This window comes from Phaseolus vulgaris, chromosome 4 (genome assembly GCF_051622355.1).
Source record: "Phaseolus vulgaris cultivar YP4 chromosome 4, ASM5162235v1, whole genome shotgun sequence".
Taxonomy (NCBI): domain Eukaryota; kingdom Viridiplantae; phylum Streptophyta; class Magnoliopsida; order Fabales; family Fabaceae; genus Phaseolus; species Phaseolus vulgaris.
Window position 1 is genome coordinate 44,923,955 of NC_143501.1, and position 22,901 is coordinate 44,946,855.

Consider the following 22,901-nt stretch of genomic DNA (forward strand, 5'->3'; position numbering starts at 1 on the left):
TTAAAAAGTATTACTAAAAAGATTGAATAACATTTTTAAAATGACATATTTTATTAAAAAAATTACTAAAAATAATTAGTAACATTTTTATAATGTCACTTTAATATTAAAAAAAGTTAATAAAGATTTATAGTAACATTTTTATAATATTTTTTTTTTTTAAATTACTCAAACAATTTAGTAACATTTTAAAAATGTTATTTTTTTATTAAATAAATATTACTAAAAATATTTAATGACATTTTTATAAATGTATTTATTCAAATATAAAAGTATTACTAAAAGTATTTAGTTATATAAAATATTTGTTACATTGAATAAAATTACTAAATCATATTAGTAATTTTTTTATATTTAATAACATTTTCTTTATTTAATAACATTTTTTTAATGTTACTAATTATCATATCTAGTATTACCATAACTTTACAAAAAGAAATCAATTTAATCCTTTATCATATTAAATAGATTCTCTACCAAAAATGTTTTCCTGCCGATTTATAATTAATTTTGTTAATAATATAAAATAGTAATAGTTAAAAACGGATAGAAAAAAAGTTCTTATATTTTTCTCTAGACATAATTACATTTTTAATCATCATTATAATTAGAAAGATAAGAAAAACCTCCTCTATTCAAACAACCTTTTCTTTTTTTTTCTTAACCTCCAAAATCTATATATATATATATATATATATATATATATATATATATATATATATATATATATATATATATATATATACACTCATTTTTAACATTTTTTTTAAATCGTTTGGTCATATTGTGTTTATAAAATCAATCTTGAAAGGTTTATAAAGTTAAAAATGTGTAATTAAGTTTTGAGTTCCATTTAAATTCAAGAACTACCAAAAAGAAATCCAGGTATTATTAATTTAAATTTAAAGATGTCATATTAAGGAAACTTCATAGTCTTTGTTTACTTCGACTATTTCAACTCCAAGAAATTGGATATTTCAAAATTCTCTAGATTCAAACTACGGACTTAATAACCTTATCAGCTTCAAAAACCTTTACGAACACTAAATCGAAGGCTTCATGCTCAGTGAGATTCAACCGTCTTCCATCCTCACCGTTCTCTGCATCAAACCTCCCAATATCCAAACAAGTTGGTGAACCAGTGATGCAGAACACAAGCTTGTACCCAAAATGGTAGTTCTCAATATGAAATCTAGTCGATATGGGATCTCCAACCCACCCCGCGTGCAAGGGACAACATGTTATGGGTGGGGTTTTTTCTTCCTGCACCCCCACGTTTTTCTTTCTGCACCCCACAATTCTAAATATTCCTAAAGTACCCTTGATCTATAATTTGAAAAGGGCACTCTCCTGGACTTGCATTGTAGCAGTTCATCTTCATCACTGAAATATCAACTCCTGGACCTATACTGGGATTTTACCACACCGCAGGTTTAGCATTCAGTTCTTATAGATAAAACATTGCAGTTATACATCTTTCCCATTTTACTTATGATGTATTTCTTATTCATCTATGTAATTTAACTATTTTTCAAATGCAGATTCTGACAATGGAGTATGTTCCGGGGATTAAAATAAATAAAACACAAGCTTTAAATGAACTTGGTATTGATCGCAAAAGGTTAATCTCATATGAATTTCTTCAAGCCAAGTTACTATTGACATTTTCCCTTCTACTTCTGTGAATTTTAGGAATTGATGATGGCTTTTGAAATTCAAAAATAACATAATGTATACTTTATCTTCTACAGGTTAGGGCGATATGCAGGGGATTCTTATTTGGAGCAGATTTTTATCACATGGTTTCTTCCATGCTGACTCTTCTTGTTCTTAGAATTGTTGAGTTGTCTCATGACTTATCTTGTTTGAATAAGGGAGAAGAGATTGGCTGGAAATACTTATCTCCCATGTTGGATTCCAAGTACACACTTTGCATGCTATATACTTAACTTTTGATTTAATCATATCATATTGCATAAAATAAGAGAACAAGTAAGAACTTGCACAATAGAAGGGTGGCAAAGAAGCTTTGCATAAAATATTGTTACATTCCCTTTTCAGCTCAAATAGAAACTGATTTGATCTTTGGCTGTTTTTTGTACTGCACTTAGCATTGGAAAACATTATGATAATTGTGAAGTTTGAAAAAGATTTATAAACAGGGAGTTCTAATAATTTGTTTTGCCAGTTAACATCAAATGTTCATATTATTTCAACTAATTTATATGGATTTGACGAGTAGGGGATTCAAAAATTTAGAACTTTCCCAGATCCAAAAATTTGGAACTTTCCCAGATTCAAAAATTCGGAACCTTCCCAGAACTATAAATCCAGGATTTTACCGCAAGCATAAACTCGAGATTCTACCGGATTCTATGATCTAGAATGCAAGAAAACACTTACAGAAACAAAAATCCATAAAAAAATCGGATGTGCAGATCCGAAAGCAAAGAAATTAACTTATCTTGATTAAAAACACTCTATATCAGCAACAAAAAATTCTGAGATTGTAAGGATAGCGATTTGTAGGTGCGACTGCTGCTAGAAAATGAAACCCACGGCTGTGCACTGAGAGAATCATTGCCTGTGCCTCTTTAGGGTTTTTTTAGGTGAAGGGTATTTTTAGAATTTTAAAAACTATTAAGGACGATTTAGTCTTTGCATAAGAGTGTGGGGGTGCAGGAAGCAATTGTCTATGGGTGGTCCAATAACGGCCCGATAGCGGGTGGCATGATAGGTCCAACAAACGTTTGTTATGATAGACTTTAAATGACTCTGATATCATATTACGAAGTGAACTTTAAGCCTAACTCAACCCCATAAAACCGGCTCATGAAGTGGAATTTGCACCCACTTATATAAAATGAAATGATATAATATCTAGTTGATGTAGGATCTTTAACATACTCCCACACGCATTTGTTCTGGATTTCTTCGTCCTCACTCATGTTTCAGACATACATAAGACACTGACAATAAGACACTGACACTAAAACACCTATAATTTTTAAAATTTAAACATAAAATATAAATTTATATATTATATTATTATGAATTATATAAATTTCCTAGTACAAAATTTATATCAACAAGTATACGCTAAGATTTTTTTTTATGATTGATTAAAAGAAATTTTTTTCTGACACAGACTGCATGAAAAGAAAAACGTATCCGAGCTTCGTATTAGTAATAGAACAACATAGTTTTGAAGAAAATTTCTGACTACAATTTAGAGACTCCGAAATAGTGAGAGAAAAGTAAACTTTTAAGACAGTTTGATAACTAATTTCACTGTTGATTAACTAAACAATATAAAAGATTTGATTGAACCCAAAAATGGACTCGTAGTTTTGTTGCATGTATAAGCTTAAGTTTCCATTTTTATATACTTTGAAGTCTGAAATAATTAAGTTGATAAAGTAATGATGAGTACCAGTGAAGATGATTCCAGGGCTGACTCCAGGTATGGTGAATGCCACGGAAGAGATTTGAGTAATCTTGCAACACAGTTAGAGCACACTTTGAGTTCCCAGTTTGGGCAAGTTTCAATCCACCACCACTTGGGCCAAAGATTGCTGGAAAGATGTAGTATGTGAAACCTCTGAAAATGGGGTTCCCATTTGTGTCCACAATTGGCTGAACATTTGAGAAAGCTAAGGGAAGGTTGGTGAGGAAAGCGAGGAGAAGGAGGAGGAAGAAGAGGGCAAGAACTGCTGTGGGTTTCATGGTTGATTTAGTGGATGATGGTGCTGTTGCAGATGTTCTGCTTCTGTTTTGGTTTTGGTTCTTTATATAGATACAAAGATGCTGCTATAGCACCAAGTGTTTGTGTTGGAATGAGTTATTTTGATAGTTTTTTCTTAAATAGCATTATTAAAAGAAAATTATCTAAATAGTATATTACTCATCATATTTATCTAAATAATAATATGATTTACTATTGATGTCAGGTTTCTCAAAAAAATTGAAGTCTAACTTAATTTTTTCAATTTTTAAAAAAAAAATTATGAAAACATTAAAATTGTAATGATAATATAATTAAATTTTATGACATTATTATATTTAAAATTTATTTTTTAATAATTTAAATAATTTATTAAATATAATTAATATTGATCTCTTGTTTAAAAATATGATTTTTTATCAGTAAGAAATAATAAATAAATATGGATCACTTCAGAAGTGATCCAACCCTTATACAAAAATAAAAAGAAAAATAAGATAAACCCTTATGTCCTAACCTAAACCAATTTTTCAACAAAAGCTATCGACTAATTCAAAACTCAAGTATATCACTTACACAGGAACCCATCCTTGACAATCGTTAGAGTATACCAACACATCAAAATTTAAAAAAAAAAACATAAAACAAAAACAAACTGTGAAACATAAATTTCCAATAATTAGAGGAACTTAAAAGACCTCTCTTTACAACTAACACAACAATGGTGTACCCCCACTACTTAAAAAAAACAAAGATAATCCTTTTCACATCACAAAAGCTCCTCCTTATTGTCACTTAATTCAAAGACCAAGACAGAACCTCTAAACGAAGTTTAAGACCAATCTGCAAAGCACTCAACTTCCTTCTTCTTAAAAAGAAGTTAGAGAGATAACGCAAGGAAAAATAAACAAATTTAATTCACAGTTCTCATACATACCAAATGTTCTAAACACCAATCAAAATAAGAGAATTCTACCTTTTTCTTTACTGTTAACAAAGCCTGGTTTTTTCTTTGAGCCACAGTAAACACCTCTATATGGTCAACTCTCCCATTATTAAAAACACACCTATTCTGATGATTCCAAATTTCACCTATAATTTCAATCCTCACCACTCTCCAAATTATGACAATTTGGCCATTAACATTTAGAGGGCTGAACAAGATGAAGTGTACCTTTGCATCATAGTGGTTTACCGATAAACAACTCAATCAAGACAAGCACAAACCCCAAATTTTCTACCCAATTTTACACTTAAAAAAATAAATGACAAAGAATCTCCTCTTTCTCACCACACAACCCACACAAGCAACTTACCTTTGAGACTCCTTTTCTCATAAGATTATCCTTTGTTGTTATGCTATTATTCAACACCTTCCAAGCAGTGATTTGTGCAGAGGGAAGAACTTTACCTTCCAGAACTTTTCAAATTGAGCCCTATCTTCACCTTCCACCACTACTGCAAGTATACTAATTAGATAAAAACAAAGTTGACTGAGTTATTTTGATATAATAACTACACGAAGAGAGTATACAAAATTGAAATTTTTATATTGAGGTATTTTTATGATTTTATTTATTTTAAAGTTAAATATATTTTTTATGCATAATTAATTTTTTACTTTTGTTCGAACTTTAGACCATTCAGATATTTATAGTATGAAAATAATACGAATAGGTTTTATATGTAAAATAATTGTTATTTTTTTCAAAAATATTGTTAGTTTTTTTTCGAAATTCGATGTTGTTTTGATTGAAGATTAATATTTAATATAATTATTTTAAATAAATTGATAAAGTAGAAATTTAAATTGAATCAGTTTTATATAAAGAAATTACGTATTTCAATCAGTTTTATACTATAAACATATTTGTAGTCTAAAGTTTAGACTAAATAAAAAATCAATTTGGTAGGTACACAATCTTAAATTATAATATTAAAGCTCGTGCCGAGGAATATTTTATGTTTCCCGTGTAACAGGACCTTCTATATATTTAAAATAGGGTCAAGATATTGTTTCTCTCTAATAAAATATTATGTTAAACTGCATAATAAAATCCCATATTAAAATGATAAAAATATTTGAAAATTAAAAAACCAGAAAGTCATAAATTATTTATCTGAAATTTAAAAAGACAAATTAATTAAAATATAACTCTAATATCTAATATTCAACATTATCGTAACTTCACAAAAATAAATCAATTTAATCCTTTATCATATAAATTAGATTTTCTACCAAAATGTTTTCCTACCGATTTATTATTAATTTTGTTAATAATTTCAAATGTTAATAATTAAAAACATATAGAAAAAAAATTCTGAATATTATAACATGAAATCATTCATGTAGAGGGAGGCATCTATTTCGTTTGTTGGGCTTGGTCCCTTATTTTTTTCCTAGTTGGTTAGGTTATTTGTTTTTGCACCTCGAAATTTTCATACGCACTCCTAAAAAATTTTATATTCCAAATTTACCCTTTTGGTAATATATATATATATATATATATATATATATATATATATATATATATATATTAGTGGAGGGCATTTTTTGTTTTGGTATTTTCTTGTTATGACTTCTTTGATGTTTTCACATACTTCATGGTTGTGGTATACTTGGTGGTGTTATTGGGAAGTGTAGAGTGCATTGAGTTACTAGGGAAGTGAAGATAATATTGAGAGGGAATGTAAGTTTCTCTTTTGTTTTGCTGATTTTTTTTCTCTCTAGTTAATGATTTTGAATTTAACTTCTCAATCCGAAGATTTCTTGAATTACATCTGGAGAATATATTTATATATATATATATATATATATATTTATTGTCCAATTCGAAAGTGAAAATATTTTTTTGGATTGTATAATTTAAGAGTCAAATTTTGTTTATGTATTGCACAATCTGAATACTATATTGAATTATGGATTGTGTAATTTATAAGTTAAATTTGGCTTCACAATTGCACAATCCAGAATAAAAATTTAATCTTTGAGTTATACGTTTTGCAATACAATCTAGAAGAACAAATATATTATAGATTTTATAATCTGAAATATAAATTTTACTTTTTGATTACACAATATAGAAGTCTCAGTTGTTCAATTTCTTAAAGTTTTTGTATGTCCATACTTATGTTGTGTAATATAAGCACATTATTACATTGTTTTGTGAGTACTCTTACGATTACTTTTATGGTGAGTGTTAAAATGTCAGATAAAGTGGATAAGTTGTTTCACATGGATAAGCTTGACAATTTGTTGTAATAGAAGATGCATTGGTTAGAGGAGATTGCATTCAACCTTTTACAATAAATGAGTAAGTAAAATTTTATATCATTTGTGTAAATATGATACATGACATATGCTTATGTTGTAATATATTTGGTATGTGAAATGACTTATTTGAATTGGTGTGTAAAGTACCATTTCGACTTGGTTTTGTAATTATCATTTTGCAGTATGAAATATCAAATGGAAAATTAAGAAAAAAAAATACATGTGTGTTGTTAGTGAAAGAGGTGGAAGTATAGGAGATACAAAAACAATTTACTAGTCATTGTACCTAGTATAAGAAAATATGATTGTTCTTTTAAATTGCAAGGTAAACAAATTTGCAATGGAGGAGGGCAGGTTTTGAAGACAATATGTGGGAGTCATAATCATGAATTGGTTGATTCATGAACTGGTTGGTTTGTTCAAATTCTTATGTATCGAGTTGACATTTAAATATAATATTATGTTCTTGATTGGTAATTGGTATTGTCATTTTATTTGTAATGCTAGTTTATCATGATTTTGATTCTTAAATTTGACTGAAAAGTACCTCTAAGTTTCTGACCTAAATGATAATACTTAACATATTTGAATGCTAGAAAGAAATTTAAAATGTTAATTGCTATCAACATCTAATCGTAAGAATAAGGAGTTTTTATAAATAGGCGAATAATCGATATTTAGGAGACTATTTTAATAATTTTATATGCGAGAAAACGATATGAATGAATTTTATATGGACATCAATATCAATCAAATGATAGAATATTATTATGCTTTTCAAAATACAAAAGAGTGAGAAGGATGAACCCCAATGCCAATTTTCCCAATTGAATAAACAACTTTTTACTTTGCTTTATTTACAATTCTTGCAATCATACACAACAAACATCCTACAAACTTTTACTTATTGTTTTCTATTTAGTGAATCTTATACTTGATAATTCAAGTGTTCCTTATGTGTTCGATATCTGTCCTTAGGGACAAATTATTACTCCTAACACGATACACTTGCCGTAAAATAATCATCACACTTTAAATTTTAGTTTGTATTAAAGATTGCAAGGGTTTGTCTCTAAATATGTTTTGATGAACATTGTTGAAGAGTTTGATCATGTTAGACGTGTTGGTATTGATAGTGAATGTCATTGAGATGTACTCATGGTTTACCTTATGCATACGAATTAGTGAAATATGACATCGGTAGCATACTATTGAATATAGTGCATGTTATGTGGATCAGATTTAACTTTTTTTATAGGTCATCATGCGATTCATCGTCCAGGTTATCTAATCAGTAGAAATTGGACATTTTTTTTAATTGTTTTAAGGAAGTTGAAATTGCAGGTGAAGTGACAATTAAAGCATTCCCAAATCCATAATTGCATTCTGGATTTCACAATTGAGATTGTATTTAAATTTTGACAAATACATTCCAAATTATACAATCTAGAACATAATTTTAGATCAAAAAATGACTTTCAAACTGTACAATCCAAAATTTTGGATTATGCAATTAAAAAATTCTCAAAAGAGACATTCTGGAATGAAATTAAATAACAACACTGAATTGTAGTTTTAAAGAACTAACCTGATAACACTAGCGCAACAATGGGTGGCCAAGGTAGTTATTGACAATGAATTTGGAACACTACAAGCGAAGAAAGTAGACATGACCATGACACCATTAGTCGTCTATGAGGGGAGAAGAAGCAGAGAAGAAGAGAAAAAGAAAAGGTAAAAATATATGTCATTAAGGACATTTTGGTCTTTTTAGCATCTTATCGGGGTGTACTTGAAAATTATAGGAAGGCAAAAGGTAATGTGGCCTATGGTTAGTCTTTTATTTTAGGTAATGGATAATGAAGTTTTTGTTTTGACTACTTTTTCATGCACCTCCATACCTTCTTGAGTCACCCCATACCAAATGTAAAAATATTTTTTTATCCTTTTGTGCCACCCCCATACATAATCTGGAAGATGTTTTTGAATCTGGAAGTTTTGTTTAGATTTATGAAATTCAGAAGTTTTTTATGGATTTGAGATAATCTTATGTATTATGTAATCCGAAAGCTAATCACACATTTGAAAAAATACTTCTGGATTACACAATCCAGAAGCTAATCTCAATCCAAAAAAGACTTTCAGATTATATAATCCAGAAGCTAATCAAGCATTTGAAAAAAAAGCTTTCAAATTACATAATCTGGAAGCTAATTACAAAAGATTTTTGGATTACATAATCTGAAATATTAAAGCAGGATATTTTTGAAATACAAAAAATATATGGGGTGACACAAGAAAGTATGGAGGTGCACGAAAAAACATTCTTTTCTTTTTGAACTTTCTTAAACTCCAGTCTTGGCCTTTCTTCTGGCTCTTCTTCTGATCCTTTTGTTCTTGAGTTAATTATATAAAAAATGAAAAAAAAGCCCAGATTCTCTTTCAGTCTTTCTTAATCTTAATCTAATGAGTATTAGAACAAATTATTGTTGATCACCATCAGATGTACCAGATTCTTAGAAAGTAAAATATAAGGTTAATTAAATATCACAAAAATGATTTAATAAGATAGCTTTTACATTTTAAATATATAATATAATTTAATTATATCACTAGTTAAAATGTGATATTTTCGAAATAAATAATATTTTGATTATTATGCTTTTAATAATAATAAAAAAAAGAGCTCAACGATTCCTCCATTTCTTTAAGCGTCTTCAGAGAAACTTATAAATATAATAAATTTTCTTGATGTTAATAAAATAATTATAAGATTTTCTATTTTTTCTTTCTTCATTTCTATATTACAATACATTTGTAAACTAATTAAATATCTGATGAAAAGTAAAGGTACAATTAATAAAAGAATAATTAATGTTGACCGTGAAAAAGAAACAAAGAGAATATATATGAGTAGGTGTAAAACATTTTCTCTATTAAAAGACCGAAGAAATTAATGTTTTTATGCTTATTTTTTTGTATTATACTATAAAAAATAATCTATGTCTTGTTAAATTAATGAAATTACATAATTTTTACCATGAAAAATAAAATTATAATTAATGAAAACTAATTAATGTTATCTTCTAATTGATGAAAGAGCAATTAATGTGGCCCTCCCAAGGGATTATCTTACCTGGCCAAGAATTTGTGAAAAGTGAAGAAAGAACCTTTTTCCACTTTAACTTCAAATATTTTGATCAAAATATTTTTTACAATTTTCCAAAATCTCTTTTCTGAAATATATTTTTTAGATTTTTTTTAAATATGTATTTTTTATTATGGAATTGCGTCAATTGTTTTCGAATGGGATTGAGGCTGAGAACGATTCAAGTTGCTCTTTTATCTGTTCGGTTGGTTGGTCGATCAAGTCTTTTCTCCTTCCTCTCAAAGCGATCTTCTTAGTCTCCTCTTTTAACTCTACCTCTCTGTCTTCACAAGTCCAGACTCGGATAGTACTTGCAAAAGGTACTCCGACGCTCAAGTTAGAATTGAGTATTCGACACTCGGTATTCTGAGCACGGTATATGATGTACCTGATTCTTGGATTTTGTGTCTATTTATATGGTTATTATGAGCATTTTCTCATTAGATCAGATTATAAAGTAAAATCATGTTTAAGGATATATTACCTAATATTTAACTGTTGATTAACCTCATTAATTATGCTTAAATGTGATGAGGTCGACTTATCGAGACATAATATTCGTTGTAGTACCCTACCGTACATCAAAAGATAAAATACAATTAAATCATTGTGTGATGAATATATTTGTTTATGATACTAGACTCACAACCCCCGTTAGAAGGATATCTAGGCCAACTTGATTAAATGACTACATTTGAAGAATCTCTTTCTTTTGTCTTTTGTGGGATTAGATTCCTAGGATTTTATGTTATGTCTTTTTCAGTTTTATTAGGACAAATGACTTTTTAAAGGTATTATATGTCACACTAGACTAGGAGACAGAGTATGTTATTGGTTCTGTTACTTTTTATCCTAAAAGTTGTTTTTTTTTTTGTTTCTGTCATATCTCTTTCCCAAGCTCTTTATTTCCTAGTTTTCTTTACGTTCTTCCTCATCCCCGCTCCATCACTGTATCACACAAGGACTACAATCTTATTAAGGTGAAGGATATCGTGAGGGAAATAGCTTTGAAACCGTTAGATTGCTTCCATTTTAAATCAATGGTGGATAAATTTCAGTTCTTTATATATTTTTATTTCCTTCTTCTTCTTCTTTTCCCATGGGCAAGTTTGAAAGAAATATCTGACACAAGAAAGCATAGTCATTGTCTCTTATTCATATTCAGTCTCTGGACAAGATTCTCTCTTACACTTGATTCAAGCTACGGACTTAATAACCTTATCAGCTTCAAAAAGCTCCATGAACCTTAAATCGAAGGCTTCATGCTCAGTGAGACTCAACCGTTTTCCCTCCTCACCGTTGTGTGCATAAAACCTCCCAATATCCAGACAAGTTGGTGTCCCAGTGATGCAGAACACAAGCTTGTACGAAAACTGATAATATTTCTGAATATGAAATTTGCCAGCATAAGTTTGTTGCCCGGGATGGCCTTCGGCACCACCAACTCCCACACATGCCTTCTGGATTGCTTCGTCCAGAAACACCAACCACTTTGAGGATTCTGAACACTCTGGCTTCTCCACGAACTCGATTTCCAGTTCGGTACCTACACTCATGTTTCCAAAAATTTAAATCAGTAACCTATGCAACACACTCACACTTAAACACGTGTAATCTTAAATTGATAAGGTGTTGATGAGTACCAGTGAAGATGATTCCAGAGCTGTCTCCAGGTATGGTGAATTTCACAGGAATGCCGCGGAAGTTTGCAAAGGGATCTTGCAAGACAGTTAGAGCGCATTGTGAGTTCCCAGTTTGGCCAAGTTTCAATCCACCACCACCAGGGCCACGCATTGTTGGTATGATGTAGTATGTGAGACCTGGGCTAATGGGTTTCCCATTTATGTCCAGAACTTGCTCACCATCTGCGAAAGCCGAGGGAAGGTTGGTGAGGAAAGCAAGGAGAGGGAGGAGGAAGGAGAGGGCAAGAACTGCGGTGGCTTTCATGGTTGATTTAGTGGATGATGGTGCTGTTGCAGATGTTCTGCTTCCGTTGTGGTGGATTGGTTATATAGAGACAAAGATGCTGCTATTGCACCACGTGTTTCTTCTTAAGAAAAGATAATGTTGTGCATGGTTAGCTATGTGGAATTGAATTTTGATGACAGAGAAAAGAAAAAATAACAAAAACGTTTTCTACATACCCTCTACAAATATTTGATGCTATCAACGTGGCAAAAAATATATAAAAACGTTTTGTTCACACCTCTACCCACACATCTGTGGCAAAAAGAATATGACGTGGCAAGAGCAATTTTGGGATGTTTTATTAAAATAGTGTAGTTTTTTTTCATATTTACTTAAATGGGCAAAAACATAAAAAAAATTATAAAAATGGATATTTTTTTGTCAAAATTGTCAATGGTGTAGGCAACATCAATTAAATTTATTAATTTTCACTTTTTAGTTTTTAATTAAAGTTTTCAACCGGATTAGCAACTTCAGTTTAAATAAAATTGGACATTGAATTGACAATTTCTCTCAATTAAAGTTGTCAATTCGATTGGCAAGTTCAGTTGATTTTTTCTTTCAATAATTAATATTTTTTAAAATTAAAAAATTTATATAATAATAATTTTTAAATTAAAACTATTTTTTTTTTCACAAGAAACAAAGTTATCCAAAATTAAGTTGGATTAAAAATAGGTTGTGCAAATATATGTAAAATATTTAGTACTTTTTAAATAATGTTAAAATTAAAAATACTTTTGTTGTTTTTAAAAAATTGAAATCATGTTCGGGAGCTCGTTCCTTACCGATTTTCGCTAAGGTTAAGGCAACTTTCGAAAAAACAAAAACATGGTTTGTTGAGCAAGCCTTCAAAATAGACACCATGTTACGTATAGGTCATTATTATCCAGAAGATATCACAACCTTATTTAGAAAAAATCAACAAGATTCGACTATGTGTTTTGTGGAAAGGTTTAATGTAGAAAATTTTGAATTTGATGTCTAAGAATTAGCCACCCCCAACATGGTCGACGACCTCAATCATATACAATTAGATTAAATTATTGATGTTGTGATTGTGACCATTTTTTATGGAAGAGGCCCAAGCTTGGACCCTAGTTCAAGCCCAACAACTAAGTTCATGGCAAAGAGGATTCAAGAAGATTGGGACTCTGCTACTGATGGCAAAGAAATGTTTCTTTATATGTTCAAAGAGGACCACAAGAAGTAAAACCCAAGCCATGAGAGCTAGTTTCTTTATTTGTAATTTCAATAGAATATGGTTCATTTAGCATAATGGGGGGCGGGGGTGTTTATCATTGTAGCTTGAGTAAAGCCTTTTAGGGTAAGAAGTTAACTTAGCTTCTAGAACTTTGCTCCTAGGGTGGGACATCGACTTTAGTCAAAACCCTAGCAGCCGCTCTTTTGTGTATTCCCCTTCCTACCCTTGCTCCTTGTTCTCCAAGGCACTTGAACCTATATAATGGGGTGCTTGGCTCATGTTTTAATAAGATCAATTTTATGAGTAAAATGCTGCCAAATATTGCAAGTTTCTACTCCCTTGTCTAGTCTCTCTAGGTTAGACACTTTGATCTTCACCTCCACCTTTCTCCAAGTGATATGGCCCAATCAATCACTCTCCATACTTTTCATGCACCTACAAGGAACCCATAGCTCTATATGAGCCCTCCTTGATCCATCACATCCATTGCTTCCGCCACCCTTTTCAAATCTCCAAGAAGAACAACCCATCTTTTGGTATCAACCCATCAACTTCCAAGCTCTTCGACTGTCTTGTCGTCACGTTATTGTCGTTTGTTCCTCTTGTCATTTACAAATGACCACATTCATTGATCCGATTTATAACCTCCACACGATTAGAAATGCATATCAAGTTGAATTTCATCTCGTTCAAAACAAGGATTATTGGTCTACTTATACCGGGTCAAATTTCATACCTGACCCCCACATGCGATTTAAAAACTTGGGACGTCCAATTACAACTAGTTTGCATAATGAAATGGATCAACCAATTCAAAACAAGCCAAAAAAATATTCTTACTGAATGAAGGTCATAACAGAGAAAATTGTCCATTTAGACAGTAGAATCATCCTTTGTAATGTTGTTCTCATCAAATATTTAATATCATCTTCTTTTAATGACTTTTATTCAATATTTTCATTTATTTTTTAATACATTTATTTTACATAAATACATGTATATTATTACTTTTTACATATTATATAATTTATACTTTCATATATTATATAATCTAAAAATTTATACATAAATCATATCACATTTTTATAAGTATATTTTTAACTTTAACAATATTTAAAAAATAGTAAATATTTTTAATTTATCACACAACTCATTTTTAACCCAATTTATTTAAAATTATTATAAAAAAAAGTAATTTTAATTCTTCAATTTTATATATCATTTTCTTAAATAAAACAAAATTAAATTTTAATATTATAATTAAAATTAATTTTTTAACTATATATTTTTATTTTCAAAAATATTAATTGTCATTTCTTTTGAAAAAAAAAATCAACTGAATTTGCCAACCGAATTGGCAACTTTAATTGAAAGAAATTGTCAATCCCATGTCCAATTTTATTTAAATTGAAGTTGTCAATCCAATTAGAAACTTTAATTAAAAAATAAAAAGTAGGTTGATTAATAAATTTAATTGATGTTGCCTACACCATTGACAACTTTGACCAAGAATTGTCCATTCTTGTAATTTTTTCTGCTTTTGCCCATTTAGGTAAATATGAAAAAAGAGTGCACCATTTTTGGTAAAATATTCGACAATTTTGTAACAATAATGATTTCAGAAGCACGTCGGAGACTGCTTCTCTTAACTCTTGTCCACCACCACCGAGGACTCCTCCGATGACGCTCCTTTCCATATTCTGGCTCCGTCGCCTCCTCGACGAGTTCCTCTGTTACTAGGCCGAGTTGAAAGTTGTTGTTCTCATGGGTCGCAATCCCTCCTAGTTCGTCAAGCGAGATCATCATTGCCACGTTCGACGTGACGACGCACCAGGAACAACTCCGCCGCTAACAGTACGGACCGCGTGCGGTCGCTGTCGTGGACGATGACGCGAAACTGGTCGGCATCGAAACAGATCCACATGACTCTTAAAACGCTGCCATTTGATGATTCAACTGTCGGAAGGCCTTCGCTGCAGGGATCAAAGGCGAAACTATGAATTTGGTTCATATATTACATCGGTTATTACTAAGAACCAACCAATATAATATAGCTAGTGCTATTCATTTGCGCACAAACGTCATTGTTACGTCTACAGCGTCAAATATGAGTTATTTTCAGAGAGTGTCAATATATCATGAATAAAAAAATAAAGATCCGAGAATTGAAACATGTTTCAGCAACAGTGTAAAACGACGTTAAGAATGGACATGGCATCAAAGGTGTATACGAAGATAGGAAAAACATGGAGTAGTGAAAGAGACTTACAAGACATTTGAAACATGTGACTAAATTGTTTTAATATTTTCAAGAGATCTTTTTTCTGACAGAGGTGGTTTTTTCCGCTTAATTTAACAACTGAATGTTAGTCTCATTAAAATAATTAGATTAAAAATAATAAAGTATAGTAATAAAACTATATTTTTAAAATAACTCGATTTTTAGTGAAAAAAAATAATAAATTAATGTGTAAACATATTTCAAATGTTATTGGTAGAGAAATGCAGAGAATTTGTAGCTCAGATGGGTTGTGAAAGAATGTTAGAAAAAGAATTGCGAAGCAATTCTTGGTAGTTTGATCTATAATCTCAAATTGTGAAACAATTTTTTTATCCTAAAACCAAATATTTTTACCCACAGAATGTACTGTTTGAAAATCACTATTTTCAATATTGGTTTTAACAGAAAAAAGAAAATAGAATAAATTTTACTTATTTATATGATGATTTAAATATTTGTAAACTTCATAGCAGAATTAGATAATACTTATCAGGTTCTTGTTAAAAATTGTTCTAATCATTCCCCTATTCTTGCTAGTCTTGCTAGTGATTCTTTGCGGAAGGTTAGCAATTTTCGTTTCTTTTCGATGTGGCTTCAGGACACTTCGTGTCTAAAGCTTATTCATGATTCTTGGGCTAATCAGGTTGTTGGTTGTCCTATGTTTATCTTGCAACATAAGTTAAAAAGGTTGAAACTTGAGCTCCGAGACTGGAATAAAAATTCTTTTGGTAATGTTCATAATGGAGTTCTTCTTAAGCAGGGCATCCTTCTTGGTATTCAAAAAAGCTTAGAGACTGCTAGTTTGTCTGATAGTGATGGACTTCTCTGTCAAGAAAAGATTGCTAAGGAGGAGCTTGATCATGCTCTTCACTGTCAATATTTGTTTTGGAAAGAAAGGGCTAGGATGTTATGGTTCAAGGATGGAGATCGAAATACTGCTTTTTTCCATGCGGTGGTCAAAAAGAGAAATAATTCTAGTGGGATTCATCGTCTACGGATTGATAATGAGGTTACGGAGGACCCTAAAATCATTGAGGATCATATTTTGGACTTTTATAAAAATCTTTATGCTGAGTCTATTTCTACTGTTTTGGATACTGATATTATGGAAGATTTTATTGGTACTTATATTCCTGCGATGGTTTCCTCTGAGGAGAATATGATGTTGATTAAATGTCCAGATTTTTCTGAAATTAAAAATGTTGTTTTTAATCTTAACGGTAATAGTGCTCCTGGTCAAGATGGTTTTGGTGGTGTTTTCTATCATTCTTGTTGGGAAATTGGGACAGATGTTTGCAATGCTGTTCAACAGTTTTTTAAACAAAACTGGGTTCTCCCTGGAATGAACAGTAATGTGGTATCTCTTATTCCAAAGGTTCAGGGTGCTGATTCCATTAAAGATTACAGGCCAATTGTTGTTGCTAATTTCAAGTTTAAGATTATTTTCAAGATACTGGCGGATAGGCTTGCACTTGTGGCTGCTAGAATCATTTCTCCTAATCAATATGGATTTGTGCAGGGTAGACAGATTCACGATTGCATTGGTATTGCTTCTGAAGCTATTAACATGCTTTCTAAAAAGGTTAGAGGAGGTAATGTAGCTTACAAAGTTGATATTCATAAAGCTTTTGATACTCTGAGTTGGAAGTTCTTATTATTAGTTTTAAAACGCTTTGGTTTTCACTCCTCATTTGTTGGTTGGATTAGTACAATTCTCCGTTCAGCTATGCTTTCTATAAGAATAAGTGGTAGTTTGGTGGGTTTTTTTCATTGCAGTCGAGGGGTAAGACAAGGTGATCCATTGTCTCCTTTACTTTTCTGTCTAGCAGAGGAAGTTCTTAGTAGAGGTCTCTCTAAGCTTGTGAATGATAAGAAGATTTTAAATATGGCCAGTCCGCAAGGTTATCTCACTCCCTCTCATATTTTGTATGCTGATGACATATTTATTTTTTGTAGGTGGGATATTAAGTCTCTTAGAAATTTGAGTTCTTTTCTTAAAACATATGGTGATTTTTCTGGTCAATATATTAATAACTCTAAAAGTAGTTTCTTCACCATGGATAATTCTCCAAGATTTGTCACCAAAATTCAAAATATTCTTTCATGTATTCATGGTTGTTTGCCTTTCAATTATTTAGGAGTGCCTATCTTTGTTGGTGCTCCAAAATGTCAGTTTCTTCAACCTTTGGCTGATAAAGTTAAATTAAAGCTAGCATCTTGGAAAGGTAAATCTCTTAGCATGATGGGTCGAATTCAGTTGGTCAATACAGTGATTACTGGATCTCTAGCTTATAGTTTTAATATGTATAAGTGGCATGTTTCACTTATTAAGAAAGTTGAGCAGTGGTGTCGAAATTTTATTTGGACTGGTGATATTCTAAAAAAAGGTATTGCTACCGTTAATTGGGGGAAAATTTGTTCACCTCTTGAGGATGGAGGCTTGAATATTATTAATCTTCATCATGAAAATAATGCATATCTTCTTAAGCTTGCTTGGAACTTTGCTTATAGCGACAAACCTTGGTCTTTACTCTTGAAAGCCAGGGTTCTTAAATCAAAGTATGAATTTAGAACGGTTTATAGATCTTCCTCTCTCTGGCCTGGAATTAAGCAATTTTATTCTACCATACTTGACTATACTTCTTGGACTGTTGGTACAGGTTCTTTTATTAATTTCTGGAATGATAAATGGTGCTCTACTATTTCTTTAGCAAATATTGCATGGTTATCTGATGGTGTTAGCATTCCGGATACAGTCTCTCAATTTTGGACAGGTTGTGATTGGAATATTCCCTTCTCTTTACAGCAGATGCCTTTTTTTTTTAATCATATCATGATTAGAGAGGAACAGGATATTCCTAATTGGATTCTAAATGAGTCTGGTCGTTTCACTCTTAAATCGGCTAGGACTTTTTTCTTGGAACCAGGAGTTCCAGGTGGTTGGGGTAAATTCATTTGGTCTTCATCTATTCCGCCTTCCAAAACTCTAGTACTCTGGAAAAATTTTCATGGGCGACTTCCTACAAATCAACATATTCAGAATAAGGGTTTGCATATATGTTCTATGTGTTCGCTTTGTGAAAAGCAGGAGGAATCTATTCAACATCTATTTTTTGAATGTTCTAACGCATTGCATATTTGGAGTTGGGTACGAAATTTTTTTCTTACTTCTCATTTCTCTAATAAGGATTATCTACTTTCTTTTATTAAGAGTGCTGGTAGTCCTTTGGTTAAATTGATTAAGCTTGCGATGATAACCTTTTCTATATGGATGATATGGCGTATGAGGAATTATGCTAGATTTCAGGATAAGATTGGGGTTTCTAAGGCTATTTCGATAATTAAAGATTTAACTTGTCTAGTGGGAAATTCGTCTAACGCTTCAATGAAGAATGATATGTTGGGCTTCAACGTGATTAAGTTTTTCGGTATTAAGACTCGTAGTGGTAAAGTTCTTCGTCCTCTTCCTATTAGATGGGAATTTCCTTCACCAGGCTGGGTCAAAATTAATACTGATGGGGCTGCTAGGGGGTATCCTGGTCTTGCTACTTGTGGAGGTATTTTTCGTGGGAGTATGGGAGAATTTATTGGTGCTTTTTCAGCGTTTCTTGAAGTTCAAACTGCTTTGGTTGCTGAGTTTTATGGAGTTATACATGCTATGGAAGAAGCTCAAAAAATGGGACTTACTAATGTTTGGCTTGAATGTGATTCTGCCTTGGTTTGTGCTGCGTTTACTGCTAGGACTAATGTTCCGTGGATGCTTCAGAATCGATGGAATACTTGTCTTAATTTTTGTGGGACAATCAGGTTTAGGGTAACTCATATTTTTCGTGAAGGGAATGCGTGTGCTGATAAATTGGCTAATTTAGGATTTATTCATAGAGAATCATTTCATTGGTATAATAGACTCTCAGCTAGTTTGTTCTTAGAATTCTTTATGAATAGGTATAATCTACCTATGTATCGTTTGTGTTAACATATGAGTTTTGGTCTAGTCCCCCCATATTTTTGTATTTTCTTTATTTTTTTATTTTTTTTAATAATATTTTTTTTTATGTGATGGCAGATGATTGTTGTTACTTGAGGTGTCAGCTTAGCTGAGATGTCAAGTTACATAGTGATGCCTAACACGAAAACTTTATAAAAAAAAAATTAGATAAGTTTACTTATCATCCCTAATTATATTTGTACTACCTTTGGAAGATAATTATGATCAGTTTTTTTTAATACTTTTTATTCTTTAATGTTAATCAAATCAAATTAATTCAAATTCATTTATTATATAAAAATTAAAAAATTAAGAGAGAGTATAGAAGATGTCTTTTGCCACGTGCTTAGTAGGTTATTATTAGATCACGTGCAAGTACAGAAATTGGATAAGGATGAAGTTTAAATGAGTTATTTTGATTTTTTTAAATACAATATTAAAAGAAAATTACCCAAATAATATATTCATCATCATATTTATCTAATTAATAATATGATTTACTATTGATGTCAGGTTTTTCCTTTTATTTTCGTCTATCTTTGTAAAATAATAGGTCAGGTTTCTCAAAATTTGAAGTCTAACTTAATTTTTCATTTTTTAAAAAAAATTAAAAATATAATGATAAATATAATTAATAATTTATGACATTATCATATTTAAAATTTATTTTTTAATAATTTAAATAAATTATTAAATATAATTAATACTGAGATCTTATAAAATCCCAGTATTAAAATGATAAATATTTGAAAATTAAAAAACCAGAATTATTTATCTGAAATTTAAAAAGATAAATTAATTAAAATATAAGTCTAATATCTAATATTCAACATTATCGTAACTTCACAAAAATAGATCAATTTAATCCTTTATCATATAAATTAGATTCTCTACCAAAATGTTTTCCCACCCATTTATGATTAATTTTGTTAATAATTTCAAATATTAATAGTTAAAAACGGATGAAAAAAATTCTGAATATTAATAGTACAATAAATGTGATTGTCCTTTTAAATGGTAGGTTAAACCAATTCACAATGGAAGAGTTCATGTTTTGAAAGAAATATGTGAGAGTCATAATCATGAATTGGTTGATACATTAGTTGGTCACCCTTACATTGGCATATTAAAACTTGATGATTTCATGGTCGTTGACATGACTAAGAGTTTAGTGAAGTTCACAAACATTTTACTTACTTTAAAGGAGAACAATAAGGACAATGTCACCATAATAAAGCAATTGTACAATTCTAGGTATGCATATAGGAGATCACAAAGAGTATTTAAAGTTGAAATGTAACAGTTTATGATGTTGCTAGAACATGACAATTATATTCACCGAAGTAGGTTTAATGAGTCCTCACAAGTTGTTACAGATGTTGTTTTGGACATACCTTGATTTAGTGAATTTTTTTAATGCATTTAGCATTGTATTATTGATGGATAACATATACAAAATCAACTGATATATGTTGTCTTTACTTGAGATCGTTGGTGTCATGTCCACAGGGTTGAGATCTTTTTTAATGCATTCGCCACGACTTTTATTTTTGAGATCAAATGTCTCCCCTCAAGTAATTGTTAGTGACGAAGATCTTACATTAATAAATGCAATTTTACCATTGTGTTTCTTGAAGATTCCAACCTTCTTTGTTGTCCCATATTAATAAGAATATTAAGGTAAAATGTAAAATGTTAGCTTAATTTATGCAATTTTGGGTTGTTATGAAAGCATGGGAGATTCTGATGCATTCTTGGGATGTGTTAAACATTTTGAAGTTGTTTGTTCGTCATAACTATTACTGTTGGAATATGTGAATGATGTATGAGTCATTCTATATAAAGGCATGGAAAAATAAAGTTACGTATTTGGAGAATACAACATCAAATATATTTTTGTATGGATTCATTACTTATATTAATAAACTTGTAAAATTTGTCAATCACATTTTTGTGTGTTTTAATTTACAGATCTGAATCTACTCATTAGATCTTGAAGCGACTGCTTAAAAATAATATGAGAGACTTGTGTACCTTTTGGAACATAGTAAATATATTTATAAGACTACAACATAATAAAATTAAGACATTATTTTAGAAGAGTCTCACGTTGTGCAACAAAATTTTAATTTTAGTTTGTATAAAAGATTGTAAGATTTTGTCTCTAAATATGTTTTAATGCACATTGCTAAAGAGTTTAATCATATTAGGCATGATGATATTAATAGTGAACGTCGTGGTGGTATACTAAGACGTGCTCATGGTGTATCCCGTGCATGCAAATTAACGATATATGACATCGGTAGCATACTATTGAATGTAGTGCATGTTATATGAATTATACTTAACTTTTTTATATGTCATCACATGATTCATCATCTAAATTATATAATTAGTAGGAATTTGACACTTTTAAGACATTTCTAAATTCGGATTTGCATCCTGAATTACATAATTTAGAATGTATTCAATTTTTAACAAATATATTTCAAATTGTACAATCCAGAATACAATTTTAGATATGAAAATAACTTTCAAATTGTATAATATAAAATGTATTCAAATTTTGAGAAATAAATTTTTGGACCGTGCAATTTGAAATATCTTAGGACAACTAATCCAGAAGAAAATTAAACATCAATAATAACAATAATGAATTGTAGTTTTAAAAAACTAACTTAATAACACTAGCACAACATGGCAAGGGTGATCAAAGCAGTTCCTAATAGTGGCTTTAGAACACTACAAGCGAAGAAAGGAGAAGTGACAATGACACTATTGGTCGTCTACGAGGGGAGAAGGAAAAGAGAAGAAGAGAAAAATGAAGGGTAAAAGTATATATATCATTAAGGGCATTTTGGTCTTTCCACTATCCTATCAGGCTGCACTTAAAAATTATAGGAGTGAAAAAAGAAACTATCTATAGTTAGTCTTTAATTTTAGTCAATGGATAATGAAGTTTTTCTTTTTGGACTGTCTTAAACACTAGTCTTGGGCCTTTCTTCTGGCCCTTTCGTTCTTGAATTAATTATATAAAAAATGAAAAAGAAAAACAAGCCCAGATTCTCTTCTACTCTTTCTTAATCTTATATGAGTATTAGAACTATTGTTGATGACCATCAGATGTACCAGATTCCTAGAGAGTAAAATTTAAGGTTAATTAAATATCACAAAACTGATTTAATAACATAGTTTTTACATTTTAATTATATCTCTTGTTAATGTAAATTTTTTAATATAAACCACAATTGGATTGTAATATTTAGATTATTATGCTTTTAATAATAATAAAAAAAATAATGATTCCTCCATTT

At 30.4% G+C, this 22,901-nt stretch overlaps 1 protein-coding gene and 1 pseudogene across 1 annotated transcript; both read right to left on the reverse strand.

Annotated features, from left to right (window-relative positions):
- Positions 1-993: 993 nt before the first annotated feature.
- LOC137838861 (kunitz-type trypsin inhibitor-like 1 protein) lies at positions 994-3,741 on the reverse strand (annotated as a pseudogene).
- Positions 3,742-11,269: 7,528 nt separating this feature from the next.
- Positions 11,270-12,163, reverse strand: LOC137837758 (kunitz-type trypsin inhibitor-like 2 protein). The gene is made up of 2 exons (XM_068646869.2): positions 11,790-12,163; positions 11,270-11,692 (listed from the first exon to the last, which is right to left on the reverse strand). The coding sequence occupies exons 1-2, from the start codon at positions 12,091-12,093 to the stop codon at positions 11,343-11,345; spliced, it is 654 nt and encodes a 217-aa protein (XP_068502970.2). The 5' UTR covers positions 12,094-12,163; the 3' UTR covers positions 11,270-11,342.
- Between the last annotated feature and the right edge of the window lie 10,738 nt (positions 12,164-22,901).

What these genes read in the sequence shown, in the direction of transcription:
- LOC137837758 (XM_068646869.2), bottom strand. Translation starts at nt 12,093, where the DNA reads ATGAAAGCCACCGCAGTTCTTGCCCTCTCCTTCCTCCTCCCTCTCCTT. An exon ending in CTCTGGAATCATCTTCACTG is followed by an intron (nt 11,693 to 11,789) that starts GTACTCATCAAC and finishes ACATGAGTGTAG; the next exon opens with GTACCGAACTGGAAATCGAG.